The 23,852-nt window shown below is 52.5% G+C and overlaps 1 protein-coding gene across 3 annotated transcripts in view; it reads right to left on the minus strand.

Moving 5' to 3' along the window:
* The window catches only part of Rnf213 (ring finger protein 213), a 100,025-nt gene extending 76,814 nt beyond the window's left edge, over window positions 1-23,211 (minus strand). For 2 of the 3 annotated variants that reach the window (XM_013506014.1, XM_013506015.1), the window contains exons 1-10: window positions 21,741-21,875; window positions 14,347-14,510; window positions 5,555-6,082; window positions 5,198-5,320; window positions 4,931-5,106; window positions 4,292-4,447; window positions 3,668-3,867; window positions 2,641-2,933; window positions 1,921-2,180; window positions 529-726 (exon numbers count right to left, since the gene is read on the minus strand). In XM_013506014.1, coding sequence (XP_013361468.1) covers window positions 529-726; window positions 1,921-2,180; window positions 2,641-2,933; window positions 3,668-3,867; window positions 4,292-4,447; window positions 4,931-5,106; window positions 5,198-5,320; window positions 5,555-6,082; window positions 14,347-14,510; window positions 21,741-21,837 — 2,195 coding nt within the window. In that variant the 5' untranslated portion in view covers window positions 21,838-21,875. Of the gene's footprint in view, window positions 1-528; window positions 727-1,920; window positions 2,181-2,640; window positions 2,934-3,667; window positions 3,868-4,291; window positions 4,448-4,930; window positions 5,107-5,197; window positions 5,321-5,554; window positions 6,083-14,346; window positions 14,511-21,740; window positions 21,876-23,018 lie in introns of those variants that run through there. The other variant, XM_013506013.1, reaches the window with a different exon arrangement.
* Between the last annotated feature and the right edge of the window lie 641 nt (window positions 23,212-23,852).

A 23,852-nucleotide genomic window follows, 5' to 3' on the forward strand; every position in this document is an offset into this window, starting at 1 on the left:
TATATATAAATAATGACTTTTTATATTTATTCTTTAAACCCAGGGCCTTTGCACTGAGCTATAGCCCTTGCTCTTTTTATTCTTTATTTTCTGACAGGTTCTTGATAAATCTCAAACTTGCAATCCTCCTGTCTCAGCATCCCAGAATGCTGGGATTTCAGGTGTCTACCACCACACCCATTTTATAAATAGTATATTGCTTATCATCATTATTGTCTTAAGCATGTGAAACCCCAAGACACCCCTGTGTGGACACAGAAATATGTATACCAGTGTCCACAAGTAACTCTGGGCTTGTCTGCACTTTTCTTTGTGGCTGTTCTGTTTTACAGTGCTAAAGAAATCACATTGTCTCATGAGAAGCAGGGATGAGTGTGTTGGGACAGCCCTCCACTCCGAGCTTCAGGACGGCCATCCAGGGGCTGGGCTGCCTCTCAGCTGTGAGCACTGGGCCCACCTCTGGTGCTGCAAAAAGACAGAGCTGTTCCTTCACAGCTGTGCTGCTCTGAGGACAGCTCCTCAACTTACAGGTTGGTTGTACTTTCCCGAAACTTTGAGAAGAGGATCCCTTCAAGGGCCGCCCACATGTCCTCCTGCTGGTTCACTGGCTCGTTCTTGGCAGGGGTTAGCTGCATGCAGTAGTGCAGGACTGGCAGGGTGCCCAGCCACTGGTGGATCCCCTCTTCCATGCAAAATTGACATAGGTTTACCAGGTACTCTCGCCACCTAGGAGGGAACCGAGAGGCCATGTCAGACACATTTGTGGTTGATGTCCCAGAGGAGACGTGACCACCACCTGTACAAGGCACAAGAGCACTCAGCACGGCTGGGTGATGTTACCAGCCCAGGAGACACGCGATGTAGGGAGACACAAGGTGCAGGGAGGCACAGGGTGCTGGGTCCCACCCTGGTGCTGGTACTCACTGAATCCTCACAATAGACTCCCATAGGAGTCATTTCTACCACAGTGGATGGCAGAGGAACCGAGGTGTGTGGATCCCGGCTAAGGGTCCATGCTGGGGCCTCGGGGTAGCTCTCAGTAGAGCAGGGGTTTGAACCCACGCTGTCTGGCAATAGTGGATCTAAATACATAAAAGCACCTTCATAAATGCAAGGAGCGAGCCTCCAAGCAGTGTACAGTCCCAGCCCATGTTCCATAGTCACTGAGTATCAATGTGTCCTAAACCTCTCAAACACCTGCACCAATTCCTTGTTTTCTTGTGACTGTTTCTCCTCTTTTTGGCAAAACGTACAGTGATTCCCTGGGGCCGGGGACACATGAAGCAGCAGCCGGATACCTCAGAAGAGCTGCGTGGGGAAGGCTGCCTGGAGCCACTTGCAAGTTCACAGCCATAGGCAATCCTGTGAAAAGCCCTGGTCCTGGTCTCCTCCCCTGCCAAGCAAAAGGCCACAGCCTTGTCACCAAGCCCCCCAAGGCCCAGCAGTGACCTCGTGCTTTTTGTTGATATTTTTATTTTATTTATGTGTTTTGGCAGAAGGGCTCTCAATACATTGCCCAGGCTGGCCTCAAACTCCTGGGCTCAACTGATCCTCCTGCTGCACTCCTGCACCTGGCTTTATGAAGCTATATAAAAAGCAGCATATTCAAAAAAGGGAGGCTAGGCTGTGTGTCCACGGCAGAGCACTTGCCTGGATGCATCTGGCCCTAGGTTTGACTCCCAGTGCCACCAAAGGGGAAAAAAAGAGAAAGAGAACATAGAACATCCATGTTACTATTAACATGAATTATAACGCACGTGCCAGGACAGACTGAAATGACAACAGTGAGTGGCAGAATGACAGGCAGCTTTTCTTTCCTGCTTGTATGCTCTGAGCCATTCCATGACAAGGGCTTGTCTTGGTAATCAGACGACCACCAAAACAAATAGCTCTAAACCCCTTGACAACAGACAGAAATACCTCTCAGATGTACTTCGGAAGTGGCCTAGGTTGCTGTGCAGGGCATCTGGTGAAGCGGCACTGGGGATCAGGAGGTTGCTCAGGGAGGCCAAGTCAGATTTGGATAAGGAAATCTGAATTCTGTTCACTACAAAAAGGACAATCAGGCCCATCTGCAGTCTGCTCTTCACTGGGAAGTCTTCAGGCAGGGCGTCTCCACTCTTGACATCCAGAAATGGGGCCATCTGTTTCTTCAAATACTCCCACAGGTGTCCCTTCACCTGAGCCCAGGAGACAAAGACCACACATTATCAACACAGTGCCCGCCCCAGAGACTGGACAACAGGTGAGCAGGGGATGGAGATGCTGTAGGCACAGAGAACTTAGGGGAGTCCCCAGCCTATCCCAAGAAGCCAGCCTGAGCCCCTCAGAGCCCCGACTCAGATGCTCACAAGGGGCCACTGTCAAACACACGGACAGCTCCAGGTCACCTGGGCCCCAAACATTCTTCTCACTCTGTCCTAGACCAGGTGAGAACTGGGCACCAACGTGGGCAGAAACCAGGAGAAAATGGAGGAGGGAGCGAAGTCCGAAGAGGTGAAATAAGGAAAAAAGGGACAGAACAGTTTTCTTGCCCCATCTGTGCCCAGCCACTCAGTCAAGGACTCACTGGCCTCTAGAAGGTGGGGGGAATCTCGCCTACCTACTGCAGACCTGCTACGGACAACGGGGAAGCCCTACCTCCTTCTCTGTGAGCTGCAGATCACTCCATATCTCCCTTTCCCCTTCATAAACCACAGGTTCTCGGACGACAGAGTAGAACTGCAGGAACTGGGCAAAAAAGTTCCTCAGGTTGATGATGTTCCAGGTCTGCAGGATGCTGAAGATGCGGTCCAGCATGACCACAGCTGCCATGTGCTTCCCTGCCACCAGGTCCTTCCTCCTCCCATCAGTAAAAAAATCCTTGGCTTTCTGTAGATGATGAACCCATGTCCCAGGCTTCATGCAGATGATGTCGTCATACTGATGCCATTCTAGGATGACAGCAAGAACAGTGTCACACTCAGATCATGGTGGCAGTGACAGTGGGGAGTGGCCAAAAGAGGGAAGAAATGAAGGAAACCAAGAAGACTGGTAAACTGAGGCACCAGAATGCACTCCATCAGTCACGCCTGGCAAGGCCCTGTGTGATGTCCCAGATAGCCCATGGGGATAAGCCATGAATCTCTGTAACCACGCAGCTCCACAAACTTGGTACATGTGCCCCCTAAAACACGACCATGTGCAGGTGACACACTTTGCACGATGATGATCCCATGGCTCCCCACCACTGAGCACCATTCTGATAAGGACATGGTGCAAGCACTATATCCTCTGTGTGCACCAGGGACTGTGACATGACAGTGCAGCTTCCCGTGCAGCACGGAGCCATGGGCAGGTGCCTGCTGTGGGGTGAAGGCTATATTCAAGGCTGTTCTTAGGACTGGCTGCATTGCAAGTTTGAGTCCAAGCCAGCTAATTTAGACCCTACCAAAACAATAATTTTTTTTTTTTTTAAAGGGGATGGGAATGTAGCTCAGTACGAAGGTCTTGTGTCAGGTCAAATTGAGCTGAGAGCAGGGGCCAAATGCCTCTACACAGCCAAAGACATACCAAAGACTATTTTATGAAGCATCGGGGCAGGGGGAGGTGGGGCCGGGGCAGGGGGAGGTGGTGCCGAGGCAGAGCCAAGAGGACTAGAAGCATGGTCAGGACGTGGCAGGCTCACCTCCTTCAGCCACCAGCTGGGACGGTATGTGCAGACAGCGGTTGACATGTTCGCCTTTCTTCTGCTTCTTGTAGATGAACTCGTACTCCACGGAGTCTTGGGCTTTGACAATGACATACTTGTACGGGATGGGACAGTTTATGCTCTGCTTGGGAATGACCATGCTGCCCTCGATGAGACACCCAGTCTCCTGTAAGTCCCTGTGAATAATGGGACACTGGGCAGTTATCCAAAGTCACATCAGGCATGGTGGTATATGCCTCTAATCTCAGCACTTAGAAAGCTGAGGCAGGAAGATTGCCACAAGTTCAAGGCCAGTTTGAACTACATAACAAGACCTATCACAAACAACAACAACAACGGCAAAATGACATATCCGGGAATGTCAGCTCTTCTCTACCCACCATGGGGGGGCACAGCCCAGACCAATGGATACCACCCCACAGCACATGTCTAGAATGGGCCAGTGACCAGCCATACCTAGAGGAAGAGGCAATGTGACAAAGAAAGGCATAAGGAGGATTTGTTTGAAATACTCATCTCCTGGAAGTTTAAGAATGTCATCCATGTCCTTGGTGATGGTGATCACTCACACCCACCTGAGCCATCCCTCAGTACACTCACTTGGCATAATGCATCTCGCAAGCATCTTTCCACTCTTGCTTCCCAAGTCCTTTGCTGCCACGCACAAACACTTGGTGGCACTTAGGGTCAAACGCGAAGTCCTTGGAGAGGATGGCGTGGAAGTACACGGTGAGTCCTTCCCCAGGTCCTAGAATGCTGGGGAGAGCAGACAGGAAGGGGCTGCAGGTCAGTGTCTGCCCTTCTGTGTGCACTGGTTCATGCACAGGCATGTGTGGGCACATGCACGAGCACACACACGGGCACACAGGCACCATCCTTGCCTCTCTGCCGTGCACCAGCACGCCAAGCGAGAGTACGACGATGTCCAGGGCCCAGATATGCTATGCATGGTAAGTGGCCTCTTCTTTCCCTTTACAAGGGAGGTCACCCCTGCTCCATCACTGAAGGGCTGGAGACCCTAGGCAGTCCAGGAAGGACTCTGGGCCATGATGCATTCTGGGACTCTCCCGCGCTCTGAAAGGCCATATTGGCTCTGGGACCCCAGGGCCAATCAGAAAAGGAGAATGTGGAACAGGTCCTCCAGCCAGCCCACTTGTAAGCCGTTCCCCTAAAGATGAACTCAACAGAGATGTGGCCAGGGCAGCCCCCAGGCCCTTTGCTCAGGCCTCCCAGTCCTACCTCGCTGTGACCTCCTGTGCTACTACACTCTGGTTCCTCTGCTGCTTCTCATTTTTCACAGCTGCTGGTTGAGTCCTATTACTCTCTTCTGCCTTCTTCCTATCTTCTAGCTTCACATTTCCATTTTTACTGGTTTTTCCCCCGGCAACAGCCGACTTGCCCTTGGCTTCTGCTTTCTGGAACGAGCAACACAACCCAACTGTTTAGGCCAGGACTAGAGCTGTCCTCTGCTGTCATGAGTTACAGAGCTTCCAGAGCGGCCTCTACCTGGCAAGATTCCTTGGGTGTGGTGGGGCTTTCCAGTGGCTGTTTGGCTGGCTGAGTCTTGTCCTTCATATCCTTGGTGGCCCTGTTGGCTTTGTTAGCTGGCTCAGCTGTATCATCCGTTCCCTGGAAGAAATAAAGGTCCTAGCTCCTGAATCACAGGATACAGAACAGCAGCGACAGACTTGGTCTCAGTGGCATGACTCTGCACTGCCTACAAATTAAGTAGGGGGAGGCCAGCGGCACCTTTCCTGCACCCCCGCAGGGAGCAAGTCCAGGCAGCAGGGTGATGTCACACCTGCAGACACAGCAAGGCAGCCAGGGCATGACATCACGTCAGCCACCACCCCCGACACTTACCCCAGATGCTGGTGACCCTGCCTGCTGTCTTTCCTTCTGTTCTTTCTTCTTGGGTTCCAAGTTGTCCCCTTTGGACTCAGACTGCTGAGTGACATTCGCAGCCACAGGGTGGCCTTCACAGGCAGAGCTGGTCGGGCTGGACTGCTCCCCAGTGGGACTTTGGTCTTCAGAGTGCATAGGGGCTTTGGGATCTGGCCCTCTTGGTGGCTCTTGGGCCATGCTGCCCAGGGCTGTGCCAGTGGCTCCAGCAGACTGACCCTGCACAGGGCTGTCACCACCCTCAGCATGCACAACAGAGTCAAGGGGGCCACCCTCCTCCACCAGCAGCATCCCCGAGTCCAGAGGCTGGCCAGGCTGGCTGGCCAGGTCACCCTTTTGGGTTTGGTTGTGGGGCACGGCTGTGTCCAGGGAGCCAGGGCTTGAAAGCAAATACAGACTTGAACAATCGGAGAGAGATGGTGACAAAGAACTCAGCTCTGAGGGATTGGATTGGTTCTGATTCTTTTTCTTCCTTCTCTTCCTCTTACTCTAAATGTAAAAAAAGACATTAATTTTACTTCTTCGATTACATGGTATCCAATGTTTCCCTCCAATTTCTCAAGTGCCTTAAACTTCGCTTGGCCAGACCCCACTTACAAAATCTGTTACATCAGCAATTTCTTTGTGATACTGGGGCGCTATCCCAGGGCTTTGCACTAAGCTACATCCCCAGCTCTTTTTTATTTTTTACTTTAAGACAGGGTCTTGCTAAGTGGTTAAATTGCCCAGGCAAGGCTTGAGCTTGCAATCTTCCTGCCTCAACCTCCCAGAAATACAAGGGTGCGGCAAAACACTCAGGTAATTTATCTTTGACAGAACAGAGCAAAGAAACAAAGACGGGGATGACAGAGCTGAGGAACGTGCAGTGTGGGCCACTGCCTTTGTACTGCCATTTCCACACCTGCACCCTACACATTATGAACACAGAATGGAATGAAGAGAAGGATGTGGGAACGTGCATGAGTCGAGAGTTCCTTGCTGCACCCAAGAGGCATATGCTGGACCCAGCACAGCATCCTTTCTGGCTCAGGAGCCAGGAATGGAGCCTGAGAAGCAGGTGTGGGGGGCTCTGGGACCCCCCATGGGTGTGGCACTCTAGAGAGAATGCTGATCCAGTCACCAAGTCATTCCTATACCCCTAAGGCCTACCACACTGGCAGGCAGCCGGCAGATGCGCCTGTGCCACCCACACCTCCACTCCTGCAGCTAAGTCATTTGGGAAAGGGACACGAATAACGTGGGTTCATCTGCACATAATGTGGCAGCCACCTTCCGGGTCAGCCTGCAGCTCCCTCAGAGTCCTAAGTGCCCCCCAACGGCTGTGCCCTGATGGCCAATACACCGTGGGGCATCCTCAGCCCTCTAAGTGTGGTTAAACATCTAAGAACATGAAATTTAACACAGATCCTTCTCCAGCTTCAGAGGGTGACAAGTCATGAGTGCAGACCTCTTGCCATGCAGAGCAGCTCACCTGTGTGGGTGGTCACAAGGGCTGTGTTCCCACAGGCTCCCAGGGCCACACTGTGCGTGGGAGGCTAGGACTGCAATGGGGGCTCAGCCTCAGAGCACCTTCCCAATCCACACCCTGCAACTCTTGACTTGGTGCATCTGGGGGTTCTGTCTCTATCAGCTTATTGATGATTTCCAACAGACAGCTAATGAGTCAGACAAGCCGTTTCTTTCTCCATATGCTGGTGATTCATGCAAGCAGCCTCACTTGCACGGCCAGCTCCTGAGCAACAAGAGCTTCTGCAGGCACAAGGATTCCAGGGCTCAATGGGGTCCCCATCCCATGATGCTGACAGCATAGCAGGACAGATACAACACACACTTACATAGGAAGTGCAAGGGTTAAGGCTAGTGAGGACGGCACTGGGGAGGTCAGAGAGCTCCTGACCCAGAAGGCTCCCTGGAGGAGGCAGCACGGGGCTTAGTCTAAAAGATGCTGAAGCCTAAAAAGGAGGCTCCATCTCTTTTGCAAGACTTGAAGACAAGCCTTGTCTCCAGTGACTTCTTGCTCACCCAGAATTAAACTGAGATCCAGCCAGGCATGGTGATGCACACCTGTAATCCCACTGCTGTGGGACGCTAAGGCAGGAGGGATGGGGCTGGAGGGAGGCTGTGTGCTGGCCAAACTCTCACATGGGTGGATGGGAACAGATGCTGATATTATAGTTTAGATCTCAAATGTCCCCCATGCATTATTTGGAAGGTGACTGGATCACTGATGCTATACTCATCAGTACATCTGTCCATTGATGACTTCGTAGCTGACTTGTGGTTTGGAGGTTTGGGGTATGACTTGGAAGGGTATATTATAGCCCTGGTTCCTGCCCTCTCTCTCTGCTTCCTGGCCATCCTGCAGTGAACAACTCTCTTCCCCACAGCCCTTCCACCATGCCCTTCCACCAAACCCTTTTTGCCCTGGAGCCAGCTGACCATGGACTGAACTCACTACCTTCCTTTAAGTTGTGGGTACCAGGTATTTTGTCTCAGCAACAGGAAAATGATTAACACAACTAATAAGCTGGGCACTCCCCAAACCCCTGCTGCAGGAACCAGCTGGTTCATCCCCATAGCAGGGCTGCTAAGAAGGGCTGAACATATGTACTCTGAGCTGATGCACGTACCCAGCCTTTTTCAATTCCTTATTTTGAGACAGGGTCTCACTAAATTGCCCAGGCTAGGCTTGAACTCACAATCCTTCTGCCACAGTCTCCTAGAGTGCTGAGATTACAGGCCTGCACCAAATAGTCCCAAGGATTGAAATAATTAAACCTCAAATTAGGTCATTTCCTTCTTATGCAAGTAGAAAGTCAGTCCAGGTGACTGATGTTGTAACTGCTTGAAGACACCCTTATCAGCTCTTGCAGATGCACCTCAGGCTGCCATGGAGCACCAATTGAGGCACAGTACAGGGGGACCTCACTGTGACCAGTCCCTGGCCCTTCAGACATATTAGAAGCACAGTCCCTACCATCTGTCCTTCAGGGGTAGACCTTAGGGACAGTTGCTGGCTGTCCTCCCCATGGAAGGTAGCTCAGAAGGAGGGGAGCAGTTAGCCAAGGACGAGAAACACATGGAGAAGCAATCGGAGGGCATGAATCTCTGCAGGACCAGGGGGTGGGGAGAGTGGGACCAGGAAGAGGGACTCACTGTCCCCTCCCCATCACATGGGGGTTGTGGGGACCACAGTAAGTGCAGGGGTGGCCCAGAGAGACCCTCTGAGAGACAAAGCCCAGTTCCAGGGTAAGCAAAAATGGCGGCCAGGCAATGGGCTAGCCTGTGTACCCTGGCCACGCTCAGCCACGTTTGGCCACACTGGCCAGCAGCTGCCAGCCCATACACTGCTATTATTCCCCAGTGCTAGGGACAGAAGCCAGGACACAGTGCATGCTAGGCAAGCACCCTGCTACTCGGCTCCATCGCCAACGACTTTTTAATAAAACTAAACTCAACCCTGAGAGGCAGAACAGCTGCCCAATTGAAGGCAGCCACACGCTCGCCCTTCTGATGTTTACAGCCACTCCATCTCTTCCTCTCCAAGCTGTCTTTTGCACCCCTGACCCACCATTCTGGACATGTGTAGGCTGACACTGTCATAACACTGTCACAGGAGTTAATGAAGGGTTGCTAACGCTTTGCGAATACCTCCTGGCATGGCCTCCCCAGGAGTCATCTTTTCTGACCCAGAATCTCTGATGTTTATAGAGCCATAATAATATTTATAGATTTTATGGGTGGGTTATGAAGCTTAAGACATTTTCATAATTTGATATACACAGCATTCACCTGTATTTTCTAGAATTCTAAAGAAGTTGTCTTGCATTAAAATATGTAAACAACTTGGGACATATTTTAGTGTTAGTATGAGCTGGGAACCTGGCTTTATCCACATGGTGAGCCTGGGGCCCAGACAGCACCTTCTCAAGATGCCAGCTCTCATTGTTTGCTGGGGACACTCCTGCCAGCCGTGTCTGCACCTGCAGGGAACACTGCTACTGCTGGGCTGGAAGGCTTACTATCAGTCTCTACTCCTTTGCCTTCTTTTTTGTCCTTCATAGGTATGCCAACCAACTTACAGTTCAGGTGGATTTTAGAAGATTTTTGCCAACTTCCAAGGAAAGAAAATCCTTCTCAGAGCTGCATTATTTTCTGACACGATTAGCCATTTCATTTAAGGTCCAAGTCTGGAGCAAGGACAGACAGCTTTGCCCCACTGATCCTGCTGTGCTCCTGCTCAGTGCGTCCGACTCCTGAAGGGTTCAGGCCCTTCTTCCTCACTTATCAGCCCTCTATTGTACTTTCTGGTTGGCATTTTTGGGGGTGCTAGGGATGGCACTCAGAATCTCACAGCCACAAGTGCTCTTCCCCTAGCTGGGCCCATCCCTCTGTGCTGTGCAAAGCAGGTGCCGGACTTGGCTCCCAGACTTGACCCATGCGGGTCCAGGGCAGAGCCTGCTCTGGAGCTGGTCCTCATGAAATGAACATGCAGCTGCCTTCCTCAGAGAATGGTAACACGCTCTGCAGGAAGGCCAGAGTTAAACCTCACAGTATCATCCCTTTGGTGCTCGAGGCTACCCTGTTCCTCATAGGCAAAAGCACTTTTACCGCACCCCATTTTGTGTTTTTGAGACAAAGTCTTCCTGTGTGCTAGCCTAGAACCCGCAATTCTCTTGCCTGGGTGATAGGATTACAGGCATGCACCAAACACCCGGCAAGTGTCATTTTTTACATTGTTAAGGAACCCTGTACTGCCCTCAAATGCTGCAGAGAATGACAGGCCCCAGGACTAAGCCTCCAGAGACAGGCACTGAGTTCAACCAGGTGTCCACACAGTGGGTGTGAGCACGCCATGACCTGCTCACAGAGTACTGATGCAGCTACAATACTCCCTGCTGGTCCTGAGCCCCTGAAGCCCCATAAGTCTGGACTGTGGTTCTTCTCTGTGAGGAGGGTCCTGGGTTGCTGTGGAGCTTCCAGCAGGAGAAATTTCTCCAGATGTCAAAGAAGAGAGTTTCATAAGCAATAAAAGCTGGTGACAGGATGGAAGGACACAGAGTATTCACAAAATGTCCTCCATCACAAGAGCCAAAACCTGATTCACCTCATAGGCAGGTCTGGCTGTGCCCCCAGCTTTTCTTGCCCCTCAAGGGGTGAGGACTGAGGTGTGAGGGCAGCCTGTTGGCATGCAAGGCTAGACAGAGGCATTGGTGCAACTTTGTATGCAAACCACCTGCTCACAGCCTGCAGAACATGGGTCCTCCACCTCAAACAGGGTTGCGTCCTGCTTTCTTCTCTTGCTTGGTGGGTAATGAGCGGCTTCTATCTGATACAAAAACCTCTGGGGCCACTTCCTGTTGAAACAGGAGTCCCTTCAGACAGGGCAGGATTACCATGGGCACTGCTGCAGCAAATCCTCCAAGACCTCCACCCTCAGTAAGGCCAGGGCAGGGCACCCACTTGGTGGATTGAGCCAACCCACAGCATCCTCACAGTCTAGGGGCAGCAAGCAGGAGGGTATGGGAGAGCTGAGTCAGGGCTGTAGGTGAGCAGGGCAACTTAGGAGTAAAGGAAGCACCCACAGCAGCAGGCACCCCAACTTCCACTGGGTCTCCCTCCACACTTCCGGGCCAGGGCTTTAGATGTAGTTACAGACCTGGCAAGGGCACGTCAGCCAAAGGTACCAGGGCAGAGCCAGGACAGGATTCCCGAACCCGAGGCCAAGGCACACACTTTGGTGCCTCCCTGCCTTCACCAGGCAGTGCCAGAGTCCAGCCAAGTCCCCTCCCACAGAACAGCCCGGCAGGAAGCTGAGGAAGGGAAACCCTCCCCACCCACCACCCACTGTGAGAAGCACAAACCCATCTGCCTCTTTGAGGAGCAAGAGCAGCAAAGAACACCCATTAGCCAGCATTAGAGGTCAGTGGAGCCAGTCACCAGGGACATGAGGAGTAACCTCCCTGCAGACCCCAACAGCCACAACCCTGCCACCCACCTGCAGGGCAGGGCTGGCCCATGGCTCCTGTGTCCTGGCTTCCCATGTCCAGTGTCCTGTACCCCATATGGTGTGGGAAGCTCGTGGCTGCACTTGGAGCTACATCACCGCTGTCATGTGAGGAACGACACAGGCACACCATGCCTGGCACACACAGCAGCCCTCTGAGCTGCTCCCTGGGAATGAATGTGCTCTGAACAGCAAGTGTGGATGGGCTTTTCTGTTTTCACAAGTTTCCTTCAGGGACAGTGCTGTACATAGAGTTTTCTTTTCTTCCTTTTTCCTCTTCGCAATACCAGAGACTGAACCCAGAGCCTTTACACTGAGCTTCACCTTTAGTGCCTGCTGCTTCTTTGGTTTGGTTTGGTTTTTGAGACAAGGTCCCACTAAACTGCCCAGGCTCGGCTTGAACTTGCCAATCCTCTGGCCTCCGCCTCTTAGAATGCTAATATTACAGTCATGCACCACCACACCGGCCACTTCATCTTTTGATTGGTATAATTAATGCTGTATTGAACTTGAGGGGAAAGGTTTTGTGTGAGTACTTCTTTCTGTTTCTCTGCAACCTGTGCCCAGAAGAGGAATCGCTGCGTCAGAGGGCAGTTTTATGCTTCACTTTCTGGGGAGCAGTCTGCCAAGTTTTAAGAGCTTTCTATATCTTGTGGATACTAAACCCCTATCAGATATGTGATTTGCAAATATTCTCTCCCTTTTCATGGGCAGTCTTCTCACTTTATTTTTTCCTTGAATATACAAAATTTTTCATTTTGATGACGTTCAAGTTCTATTTTCTTCTTTTCTTGCTTATGCTTTTGGTTTTACATTTAAGCAATTGTTGTTAGACATTAGGTCTGCAGTTGCTCATGACATTCTCTTATAATCTTATAACCTTCTCTATATTTTAAGGGTATTTTTTTAGATACAAAATTACACTGACAGTTGGAGATATGGCTCAGTGGCATAGCGCCTGCCTGGCAAGTGCGAGGTTATGAGTTCAATTCCTGGTACAAAACAAACAAACTAATAAACAAACAAAACTACACTGACAATTTTATCTTTCAGCACTTGAGGGTGTTACTCACTATCTTCTTGATTCCGTGGTTTCTAATGAAAAGTTGGCTGTTACACTAACTGAGGAATCACTTCTACACCACAAATCACTCATGTTTTGAAGATTTCAAGAGCATTTTTTTTTTTTTTTTGAGACAAGGTCTTGCTCTGTAGTTCAGACTGGTCTTGAACTCACTATGCAGCACAGGCTGGCCTCAAATACAAATCATACACACATACACACACAACACCCATCCTACCACCAACACACACTGCTCCCATGCAAACACTAATTACAGGTCAGAGCGCAGCCAGCTGTGTCCCTCCCACTCCTGCTGCCTCACAAAGCACCATCTGGCAGGAACAATACCGAAAACCAGCCCATCCCAGTCACAGAAAGACAATGTCACAGTGGGACGTGGTGGCACATGCCTGTAATCCCAGCACTCTAGGAGGGCTACAAGTGTGAGCCCAGATCAAGCAACTTAGAAACTTAGAAACTTAGCAAGACCCTGTCCCAAAATAAAAAAGAAATTAAAAGGGGCTGGGGATGTAGCTCAAAGCAAAGGCCCCAGGTTCAATCCCCAGCATTAAATAAATAAATAAATAAATAAATTTTTAAAAAGCCAAATTTCCTCTCCCTGAACCCAGCAGGAAGCAGACATCTGGACATAGCCATTAGGGTCTTCACTCCGCTGAGCAAAAAAATAACTCCCTTGGGAAGCCTCCAGTAATGGTTGATACACTGTGTCAACTCGAGAAGTTTAGAAGTTTAACTAAGGGATTAGCAGGGAGCCAGGGTCCCTCCTTTGTAAACATCCTCAGCCTGTGCAAGAGGAGCTTACTGGAGATTGTGTGAGTGCTACACCTCCCCTAAGGAGAGGGGTAGCCTGCTTACAGTATAAGGGAGGAAAAGAGGTTTATTCTCCCCCTTTTTGCTCTTGCTGCTTTTGCTGTCTCTGCCACCTTGAACTATCGCCCCTGTGCCCTGCCACCCTGCCTTGGAGCCAGCTGATTACACACTGAAACCTCCACAAATTGAGCTAAATAAACCTTTCCTTCTTTAATTTGGGGAGTCAGGTATTTTGTTTGTTATGAGAGAAAACTAACCAAGACACTTCTCCAGGGCTTACACCCATTAGATTCCTGACAGGAGAAATGCTTTCTGGTGCCTAACACTCTGCAGGTTCTATTGGAGGATGTGGGGGGGGGCAGAAAGAGGCTGAGCCTCACTCTTGGAGGAAGGGTACCCGGCTACCAGCGCACTCCTGGAACCATCCCTGCCCAGAACCCTCAAGCCCCCCAACCCCAGAACAGAGAGACCCAGAGGAAAGCATGACCCACATGACCCACACTCAGCCCACACCCACATGTTCCGGGTCTGGGAGGTGGACAGGTGACCAGGGGCCTGGAAGTCACAGCTCCTGTGATGGAGGAGACAGGCATGGGACAGCTCTGTCACTGCCCAAGAACAGGGCTCTGCAGGCTGGCAGCACAGCACTTGGGGGCACAGCTGGACAGCTGTCCAGTAACGCTGCCCCAGAGAAGATACCATGAGGACATGGGGACAGCAAAGGTCTCTCAAAGCAGAACTAGCTTTGCCACCAACCAAACCACCTCAGGAAAAAGCTTCCAGGTGAAGCAGAAGGCAGGGGGACAAGTGGGTATAGGCGAGGACAGGCAGAGGCAGAAGCAGCTCCTTCACCTTTTGGACGAGGGTCCAGGAGGCATCAGAACTGGGCTCCTCTGAATTTTCCTGCCAATTGCCAGAGTCTTGGATGGAATGCAGGTCCCCGTCCTCCTTCAGAGGTTCTCCAAGCTCCAGCTCTCCCTCAGCAGCTGAGCACATCAAGGAGTTGTTTTCAGCATCTACAGGCAGATAAGGGAAGATTAGGAGAGAGTGAAGAGCCCGGGAAGGGGACACCAGCACTCCCCTCTTGAGCACTGCTCAGGCGGATCAGTCCTGTCCTCCCCTGAGGCCAGGCAGGACAGGGCCAGGAGCCCGATCCCAGCTGCAGCACGGGGCAGGTCAGAGAAAGACGGGGGCAATCTGAACATCCACCTGATTAGTGCCTCAATTCCATTTCTCTAAAGCAGTACCCACCCATTCCTCTTCTCCCAAAAGCTCCTCCTCCCATGGTGGACCAAAGGCCTCTAGAGGCTCCCGATTCCTGGCTCTGACCCACTTGTCCACCTGCTGGTCTACATCCATCCACAGAAGCCATCTGCTAGCATCACTCAAAACCGCCTGCCTGGGCCCAACGGCCCCCTTTGAGGGGCGTCCACTTTCACACCTGGGTCTCTGTAACCCCAGCGCTCTCACATAGTTCTGTCTAGAATCTTCTCTTACCCCGATCCCCTGAGACCCCTCTCCACGGCCCCAGGTTTGCTCCAGGTACACACCCTGCTCTGGGTGCTTCCTTCCCAGCCCCTCCTGTCCACCCTCTCCTAGCACTGTCCCTCCCAGCCGTAGCCTCTGCACGCTCTGGAGGGCAGGACAAGACCTAGGGGGGTGTTGAGCCCAGGCCTGGCCACTGCACGGCACTCAGGAGTTTTGCTGAAGGAAGTTCACTAATGGGACTTAGAACTGGTAACAAGTCCTCCAATTGTGTGCAGGTGTTTGCTCTCACACACACCTTATAGCCAAAAAGTAGAAGCTGGAAAAACATCTTCAACAAACAGCCCAGGCCACTTTCCTTTGCAACCTCAACACTGAATTAGAAACTAGGGGCTCTGAGTTCTCTCCCTGCCACCGGGGCAGCCCTGGCCAGCCTTACTCACTCAGGACCTGTATCTGCTGCCGGGCTCACAGAAGGGAATCTGACACAGCCACCCCCTTCAACTGGAGGGACCCACAGCTCAGAGCTGCAATGGATGCTCAGAACCACAGCGCCATTCCACCAGCCTCATGGAGGAGGGTGAGGTGGTTGGGACCAGAGGAAGGGGCAAGAGGCCTGTAAACAACTGAATCCTCCAAGCAGGAGCCGGGGCTTCCTCCCGCTCAGCTGGGGAGCAGGACTGCTCCAAGGACTAAGTAAGCATCAGTACAAAATAGGTGCCAGGTTTGGTGGCACACACCAGTAATCCCTGCTACTCAGGAGGCTGAGACAGGAGGATTACAAACTCAAAGCCTTCCTAGGCAACAAAATAGCCTAGGTTATTTTGAGACAAAGTCCCCAAAAAATAAAAAAGACAAAATCTCAAAAAAAAAATAAAAAAGACAAAGTCTCAAAAAAATAAAAAAGAACTGGAGTATATATACCTCAATGGTAAAGTGTTTGCCTAGCATTCACAAGGCCTTGGGTTCCATCCCCAGTCACACACACACACACACACACACACCTTCCCTAAATTAAAAAAAAACCTGAAGTCAGGCTATTCAGCAGGCCTGGATGGCTACTCCCTATAATTCCAGTACTCTGAGAGGCTGAGGTAGGACAATCTCAAGTTCATGCCCAGTTTACACAACTCAGCAATTTAGCAAGACTCTGTCTCAAAATAAAAAATAAAAAAAGGGGCTGGGGCCATAGCTTAGTGTGAAGGTTCTAGATTCAGTCCCCAACACAGGAGGGGAGGGGGCAGAGGCAAAGGCAGTTTAAAGAAATAGATACACAAGTGGTCTCTCACTTCCCAAAAGATGCTCAGCTTCCCCGCCAATGAAGTAAATCAGGATAGAAGCAACGGGATGCCATTTCCATCCATCCCCCAGCACCCAGCACGGATGGCAAGGCCAGCCCCTCCCAGGACCGGAGATGCTGTGCCCAGAAATGGAACCTCAGGGACCTGCTGCTGGCCACAGAAGCTGCCAGGGGATTCGAGAGTGAAAAAGCCCCAGCCTGAGGGTGCAGCACCTCCCCATCAGGACAGCCTGGTTGGCAGCCTGGCTCCTACTCTGCAGTGGACGGAAGTGCCCAGAACCGGCTGCTGCGTCAGGTCCTGCCACACGGCCAAGCAAAACATGGAGGCGCAAACAAGAGGCACAGTGTCAGCCGAGAGTGTGAAGGGGCTCAGCAGGGGACTTCAGATCCTCCTGTCGGAGGCAGGTCATGTGCCACCCACATGCATATTTTTTGATTTTTGGTTTTTTGAAGACAGGGTCTTGGCTTTGAAGTTCAGGCTGGCCTTGAAGTCACTATGTAGCCCCAGCTGGCCTCAAACTCATAGCAATCTTCCTGCCTCAGCCTCCTAGCTGGGGTTATAGGTATGTGCCACCATGCCTGGCTACATGCATATTTCTATAGTCACAGTAATACAAAGGAAAGTAGCCAAATACAGAAATCATAAGAACAAAAGTACAGAAAGATTCAGGAACCTGCCCAGGTCCCCCAGTGGCATGAGTGAGGTGGGATAGAAGAAATGAAGACAGGTGGCTGGGCGTGGCGGCACACACCTGTAATCCTAGCACTTGAAAGGCTGAGGCAGGAAGATTGCTGACAGTTTGATGGCAGCCTGGGCTACATAGTGATTTCAAGGCCAGCATAAACTACGTAGTGAGAATGTCACAAAAAAAAATCTTTTAAAATTTAAAAATAGAAAAGAAAAAATAAAGACAGATAAAAAGGAGGCAAGGAAAATCCCAACTTTAAAATTGCACCTTTAAGAAAACTGCAACTTCCTGGTACTAAATAAAAGAAGACACGAGAAAAGAAAACGGCAGCAGAGGAAGGTGGTACACATCTATAATCCCAGCACTCTGTGAGGCTGAAGCAGGAAGGTTGCAAATTCAAGTCTAGCCCAGGCAACGTAGTGACTTGGTGAGACAGAGCCTGTCTCAAAATAAAAAATAAAAGGCCTGGAGATGTAGGTTAGTGAAAAGGTCTTGGATTTGATCCCAATTACCACAAAACAAAAACACAACAGGCTGCAGTGGCTCAGTGCGAAGGGAGGGGAGTTAACCCTCTCCAAACCAGGACACTGCTGAAGCCAACACCCAAGGGTCCCAGAACAGCCAGACCCAAGAAACGGGGTACAAGGGTGGGTGCCAGGGCTGGGGCCGCAGGAGTGTTGGATGGGGACAGAGTTTCAGTTTGGAAGAAGCGGGAGCTCTGGAGGTGGACGGTGGTGATGGCCACACAGCTATGTGAGTAAACTGAATGCCGCTAATCCCTACCCAGAAGAGGATCAAAGGGTGAAATCATGTGACTATTTTGTCACAATTGAAAAACACACAAGCACACCGTACCACGCAAGTTTGTCCTGTGTACCAGGTCTGGAGCCAGTGGGGAGAGATAAGCAAAACTCAGAAATCAAATACCCACAGCATGAGTCGCTCTCCACCCTGCCGACCCCATCCCTTCTACACCCACCTGGGCCCTGGTCCTTAGGCTGTTCCTGAAGCTGGGTCACCACCCACCAGGGGGAGACCTCCACCTCCTTAACCTGCACCCCAGCCGATCACACCAGGGCCTGAGCTGAACCCCCAAGGATGATCCCACCATCACCCTCCTGAGCTCCTGGCCTATGTGGTCTGACAATTCTCATCTCGTCTGTCCCTCCATTATAAAAATGTCTTCAAACTTAGAAAATGAGAGCGAAACACAGTGCCTGGGGTGTCACCGACCCCTTAAAAATAACCTTCCAGAATTTGAGGAACCCCACTGGGGTTTTTGGGGACTTGGGCCGGCCGGGCCAGTAGTTTACATTTTGAACAAACCTCCCAGGAGACCCCATGTGCTGAGGACACACAAGCAACCCCAACTGACGGCCTTCAAAGCCCTCATCCTGGCCGAGCTGCCACCTCCCACCTGCGCCAGGGACCCCATGTCCTCTCTATGCCTTTATCCGGGGTCCCCCAAAAGCCTGGCATCTGGGAGCCTCTGGGCAGGGAACATGGTGGCCTCTGCTGACCCATAGGTCCCTGCCCTGTCTGAGCCCTAGGGAGTGGCCCACCTCAGCTTAGCCCCTGGAGCTGGCCTCTGGGACTCTGGCCCCCATCCCTGATCCCCACCCCCACCAGCCCGGGGGCGGGGGGACTGTAAGTGGCTGAAAGGAAAGAGTCAGCAGGCTTTGGCCTTTCAGTAGCTGCAGCCAAGGCCCCACCCTAGATTCAGTTTCCTTTTCCTTCTCTTCTGGGAAGGGGGCCGTGTGGGATCAAACTTGACCTCACATACCCCAGACAAGTGCTCCTGTGCTGAGCTGCACCCTGGTTTCAGTTTCTATTCCTGTACGCAGCATCCCAGCCACGTGTGAGGAAGCTGCTCACAAACTGGGCCGGAGCCCTGACTCCAGGGCACAGAGGGCTCTGCACCCTCTTTCCCCACCGGCCACCTGCCCGAGGGGAGGACCCTGGGCCGGGTTCAAGTTTGAGAAGACTTCACAGCATCTCAGAAAGAGGTGCCACACTCCCACGCTCTCAGACAGACCTTCATTTTTTTCCTGTTCTGGTGCCAAACGCTTCAGTGGCCCTCACAGCCCTACCCAAGCCCTCACCCAGAATAAAGGAGGATTAGGATGGTGACCTTTCAGGGAAACCCTACCAGGGCAAGGCCATGGGGTCACCCATTTCTCCACAGGAGCCTGAGACTTAGAAAAGCCACTCAAGCTGTCCACACCATCCCTTCCAGCCACACTCAGGAACCTGACCACCCAGCTTTGTCCCCTCTCAGTAATTACCTAGTGCCGCACCCCCCCCTTAAGAGCTGGGCTGTGCCTGCTCATCAAAGGAAACCACACCAGCACCCATGTTTCTCCCTTCACACTGAGGCCAGCAAGACCTCAGCCAAGGTTCCTCCCAAGACATTGGCTCCAAAGAGTTCAAATCCTGCCTCTAGCAGGTGCTAGCTGTATGACATGGCTGAGTTACTTAACCTCTCTGTGCTTTGCTCCCAGCATTTGTAATAATGGGATTTATCACAGCTATATACTCAGCACAGTACCAGGCAAATCTCAGGGTACAGACTGGGGTTTTCCCATCTCCAGAGCTGCAAACCTTCCCCTCCCCAGCATGGGCAGATGTTCTTCCCAGTGCCCAGGTGGTGCAGTCCCAGCAGAGGGGTGTCCCACAGGATCCAGGCACCAGAGGGTCCATCAATATCAAAAGCCAAGAATCCATCACCAGTCTGTTGATCACCAAGTGCACCCATGCTGCTGTGACCCAGCCAGTCCCAGCAGACTCAAAAGAAAAACCAGAACCCTTAAAATGTCACCCAAAGCCCTTCCCCAAAGATTCAAGTAGAAAAGGAAATCATAGGAAGGCTGAGGCAGAAGGATTGCCAAGTTTGAGTTTCATCTGGGCAACTTTGGGTGCTGTGGAGGACCACCTGGATGACTCTCCTTGAAAGAAGAACAATTATCTCCATTTTGGCTAAACCTGGCCCTATTTCCATGTAATGATATGTACAGAGCTGGCTAGCACTTTCCCTTATCCCTTCAGTTTGCTTTAACAGTGCATATCAGTCCAGCCCAGTTGCTAATGTGTAGTCTTTGAAGCAAGGGAACAGGTGAGTGTTACTCTGCCCCTGTAGTTCCCAAAAACATGTGAGCAAGGCAGGATGGAGAACTGTGCTCCATGCTGTCCTCCACGCTGTTGGCTGGGATCAAGCCTCAAGATAAGAGGCTATGACTTCCCAGGGCATAAAAGATTACACATCAGAGTTGAAGCACCGACCCCAAAACATTAGATACTACCTCAAATTGCGTTATGCAGATTATCCTCTGCATATCCCTCTCTGCATACTGCAGAGGTGATTTCAGACCACCTAGCCCAGCTCACAGCACTCATGTATTTCCTGCCACTCTCACACTTGCTTATTCCTGAGCCACTCCCCTCATCAAGAATGAATTAAACCTCGGTTATGCTTAGTGTCTTTGTCCTCTCCATGGGTTGCACTAGAAATGGTAGATTGGAATTAACTCACTAGAATTCCAGTAACTTCCATGGGGTTACAAATATAAACTTCTTGGATCCTCGAACAGGACCGGGAAGGGCTCTCTATAGGGTGCCCTGCCTCAAAACTTAAAAACATAAAAAGGGCTGGGTGTATATCTCAGTGATAAAGCGCATATAGGTTTGATCCCTAGCGCCCCACCACGCACACACAGAGGAAATCAGTGAGACAAAAATCAACAACCAGCAGCAGCCACCTCACACTCATATCTCTCGAGCCCAATAAAGGCACTGTGAGATTCAAGTGCGGTGGAAGAGCTGGGGCCACACTCCATCCAGGCACAGAGGGCAGCACTGCCCCCAGGGCACAACAGAAGTCCCCAGGGAACACATCCACAGACCTGTGTGCAGGGTGCCTGTTCAGAAACAAACGCGCCTGTCTTCTCGCTGGCCTGCTCTGATGCACCCTGTGCCGACTGTGGGCCAAGCACTGTGCAAGGAGCATGGGATAAGGCAGAGCACAGAGACAATGCCCCCTAGGAAGGCACAAACTGGTGACCCGGTGCCAGGTGGGCAAACCCAGGTGAAGGGAAACTGGGAATCTGGGCGAGGGGATTACGGTTTCAAGTGGGTGCTCAGGACAGCCTCACTGGATGGCGAAGACTGGGCGGTGGTTAGGGCTCAGGCACTGCCCTGCACTGGGTGGGCTCCAGGTAGTGTGAGCAGGTAGTACAAAGGCCCTGCAACTGGGGCACATCTAAGGTGTCCCAGAGGGCTCTGGGGCAGCGGGAGAGGGGCAGAGAGGAAAGGGAGAGGGCAGCAGGCTGTCTCGTGCCCCTCAAGGGCAAGTGAGACCCGTCAGTGCACCCCCACCCCACCCCAGAGCTTCTCCATCCATCTACTAGCAAGTACAGGAAGGGGCCTGGGGGAGCTGTGGCGACCCCTTGCGGTCACACTACAAACCAACACTGAGTACTCCGACATCCAGAGAGCCTCTAAAGACCCTAGGCTTGCGGGGTGCGGGGAGACGAGGAACTCGGGGGAGGCTCTCTCGCACACCCATGGGATAGCAGAACCCCCCAGTTCTATCGAAGAAACGAAAGCGAAACTTCAAAAAGGCGATTGGTTCTGCTGGCAAGAACCCGGCCAAAATGACCAACAACAGTGCCTCTGCAAAGTCGCAGGAGCCGCCAGGGGCTGCCCATTGGCCGAGCCCCGCTTCCCGGGAAGCAGGCTTAGACGCTCTGTGCCGGGACCCTGGCGCCCCACCTCACCTGCCGTAGGGGCTGCGGGGGGCAGCCGCAGTCCACACTGGCTGCAGAACTTGGCGACTCGCTCGCTGGAGACATGCCGGCACCGAGGGCACTCCATGCCTGGAGGGCTGCTGACGGCCGGCCGCGGCGACAGATCTGCAAGAAAGGGCAGAGTCCGCGAGCTGCCCGCTATAAGCCGCGCCCCCTGTCACGTGACCACGGTCCCGCTTCAGTTTCATTTTCTAAGAAAGGGAAATTATGACAGCCCAGCAGGTCCCCTAATCGATTAAAACTCTGGCACCATTGTGTCCTCTGCACAGCTCAGGGCTCCTGCCCTATCCCAAGTCTCGCTCTGCCATGGCTGGAATCACTGCCCTCTTGGCTCTTCTAGTCTCCTCCTGTCCATCCACCACTATCACCACCCACGTAAGGCCCAAGCTGTCCAGCTGAGACCATGGGCCAAGCTGCTTCTCCGGGGTGACTCCTGAGAAGGGGCGTGGGCACAGGCAGCCCTGCAGCCTGTGTAGACCCTGACACAGGATATGGGGGGCCACTTGGTGGCCTGCAGGGCCGGTGCCCTGCTACCCTGGGTGTCTCAGGGCCCCAACAGGAAAGTGGGCAAAACACCTGCTCGAAAGTAGCCACAGAGGAGGATTAGGCGAATCATCCAGTAAGGATGGCTGGCACTACCAGCAGCCGCGGTGAGCCCTGTGCAGGCCGCTGGGAGCCCGACAGCTGCGGAGGCCGCCTCTTCTCCTTGACCAGGGAGGGCACTTAATACCCTCTGGGGTGGGTGGTGTCACAGCAGGCATGCAGGCAGGCAGCCCCTCAACTCTGGGCCTAAACGTCAAGGCACTGGCCCTAGCAGGGCACTGGAAGGCACACCTCTACAGGGCTCGAACCAAAGAACCAAAAAGCAGTGGCTATGATGGCTCCTCCCACTGCCGGGAAGCATCAGAGACTCTGTGACACCCCAAAGCCCCTGGCTCATTTCTCTCCTGTCAGGGCTCGGTCTCCACTACTTGATTATAAACTCTTTAAGGCAGGGCCCAGTCGGGGGTGGGAGGGGGGTGCTGCTCCCAAGTCCTGTTCCCTACAGTGACGCTCCCCTCTACACACTCCCGCAGCCAACCACTACCAGGGCCCGGCCCACACCACCCCGGCCCCCTTCTTTCCAGTTTTGGGAGTGAAAAATAGCTGCCCTCCACCCTTCTAGGTTCTCGGGCTGGGCTATGAACGAAATCAATGTGAGACAGATTAACAAGAGGAAAAAGTATACATATTTAATTACGTACTTACGCACGCACACATGGGAGTCCCACAAAATTCAGGAGTCCAAGAATTTCCTATATGGATGTAAGTTTTTCTTACTAGAGGATTCCTGGGCCAGCCGTCCTTGGTGGCACAGGTCTGTAATGCCAGCCCTCTAAGAGGCTGAGGAAGGAAAGCCACAAATGGAAGCCCAGGTAGGGCAATTTAGTGACTTACACAAACCCTTTCCTAAAATTAAAGATAAAAAAAGGCGGGGATACAGCTCAGTGCCAAGGCCCTAGGTTCAATACCTACTACCGCAAACAACAACAACAACAAAAAAAACTAGAGGCATTTGACACTCGCCTCCCCAGTATGCAAGCGCTCATGCCCATTGGCTCTCAAGGCCACTGTCAGGAAGGGCGCCCACCCGGGCCTCAACGCTGCACTCCGGGTGCCACGGCTCCGGGAGGCCACGCGTTTCTCCTAAATTAGTGCGGGTACATTTCCAGGGGACGAAGGGGTCGGCGCGCAGGGGTGCGGGGGGTGCAGCCCGCAGATCTGGCTGAATTGCCCTGGCACCCCCGGTGGGGCGGGAACCCTAACCTTCCTACATGTCGCCAGGGCTCCTGGAAAGGTCAGGGGCCCGCTGTCCGCCGCGGTAGAGCGGGTCCGGTCAGTTCCGGGACCAAGGCGGGCCCGACACCGGGCAGGAAAAGAGAAACTTGGGGCCGGCAGGAAGAGACAGCCGGACCCCGACGCCTCCCCCGCCTCAGGCCACGGCTCTGAGCTGCTGGACCCGTGCACCTGTGCCTGGAACCCCGCAGCTGCAGCCCGCCGGGCCGGACCCCTCTTCTGAACTCGCACTCCCGCCTCGCGGTC

Source organism: Chinchilla lanigera, unplaced genomic scaffold, assembly GCF_000276665.1.
Source record: "Chinchilla lanigera isolate Chin_1 unplaced genomic scaffold, ChiLan1.0 scaffold00105, whole genome shotgun sequence".
Taxonomy (NCBI): domain Eukaryota; kingdom Metazoa; phylum Chordata; class Mammalia; order Rodentia; family Chinchillidae; genus Chinchilla; species Chinchilla lanigera.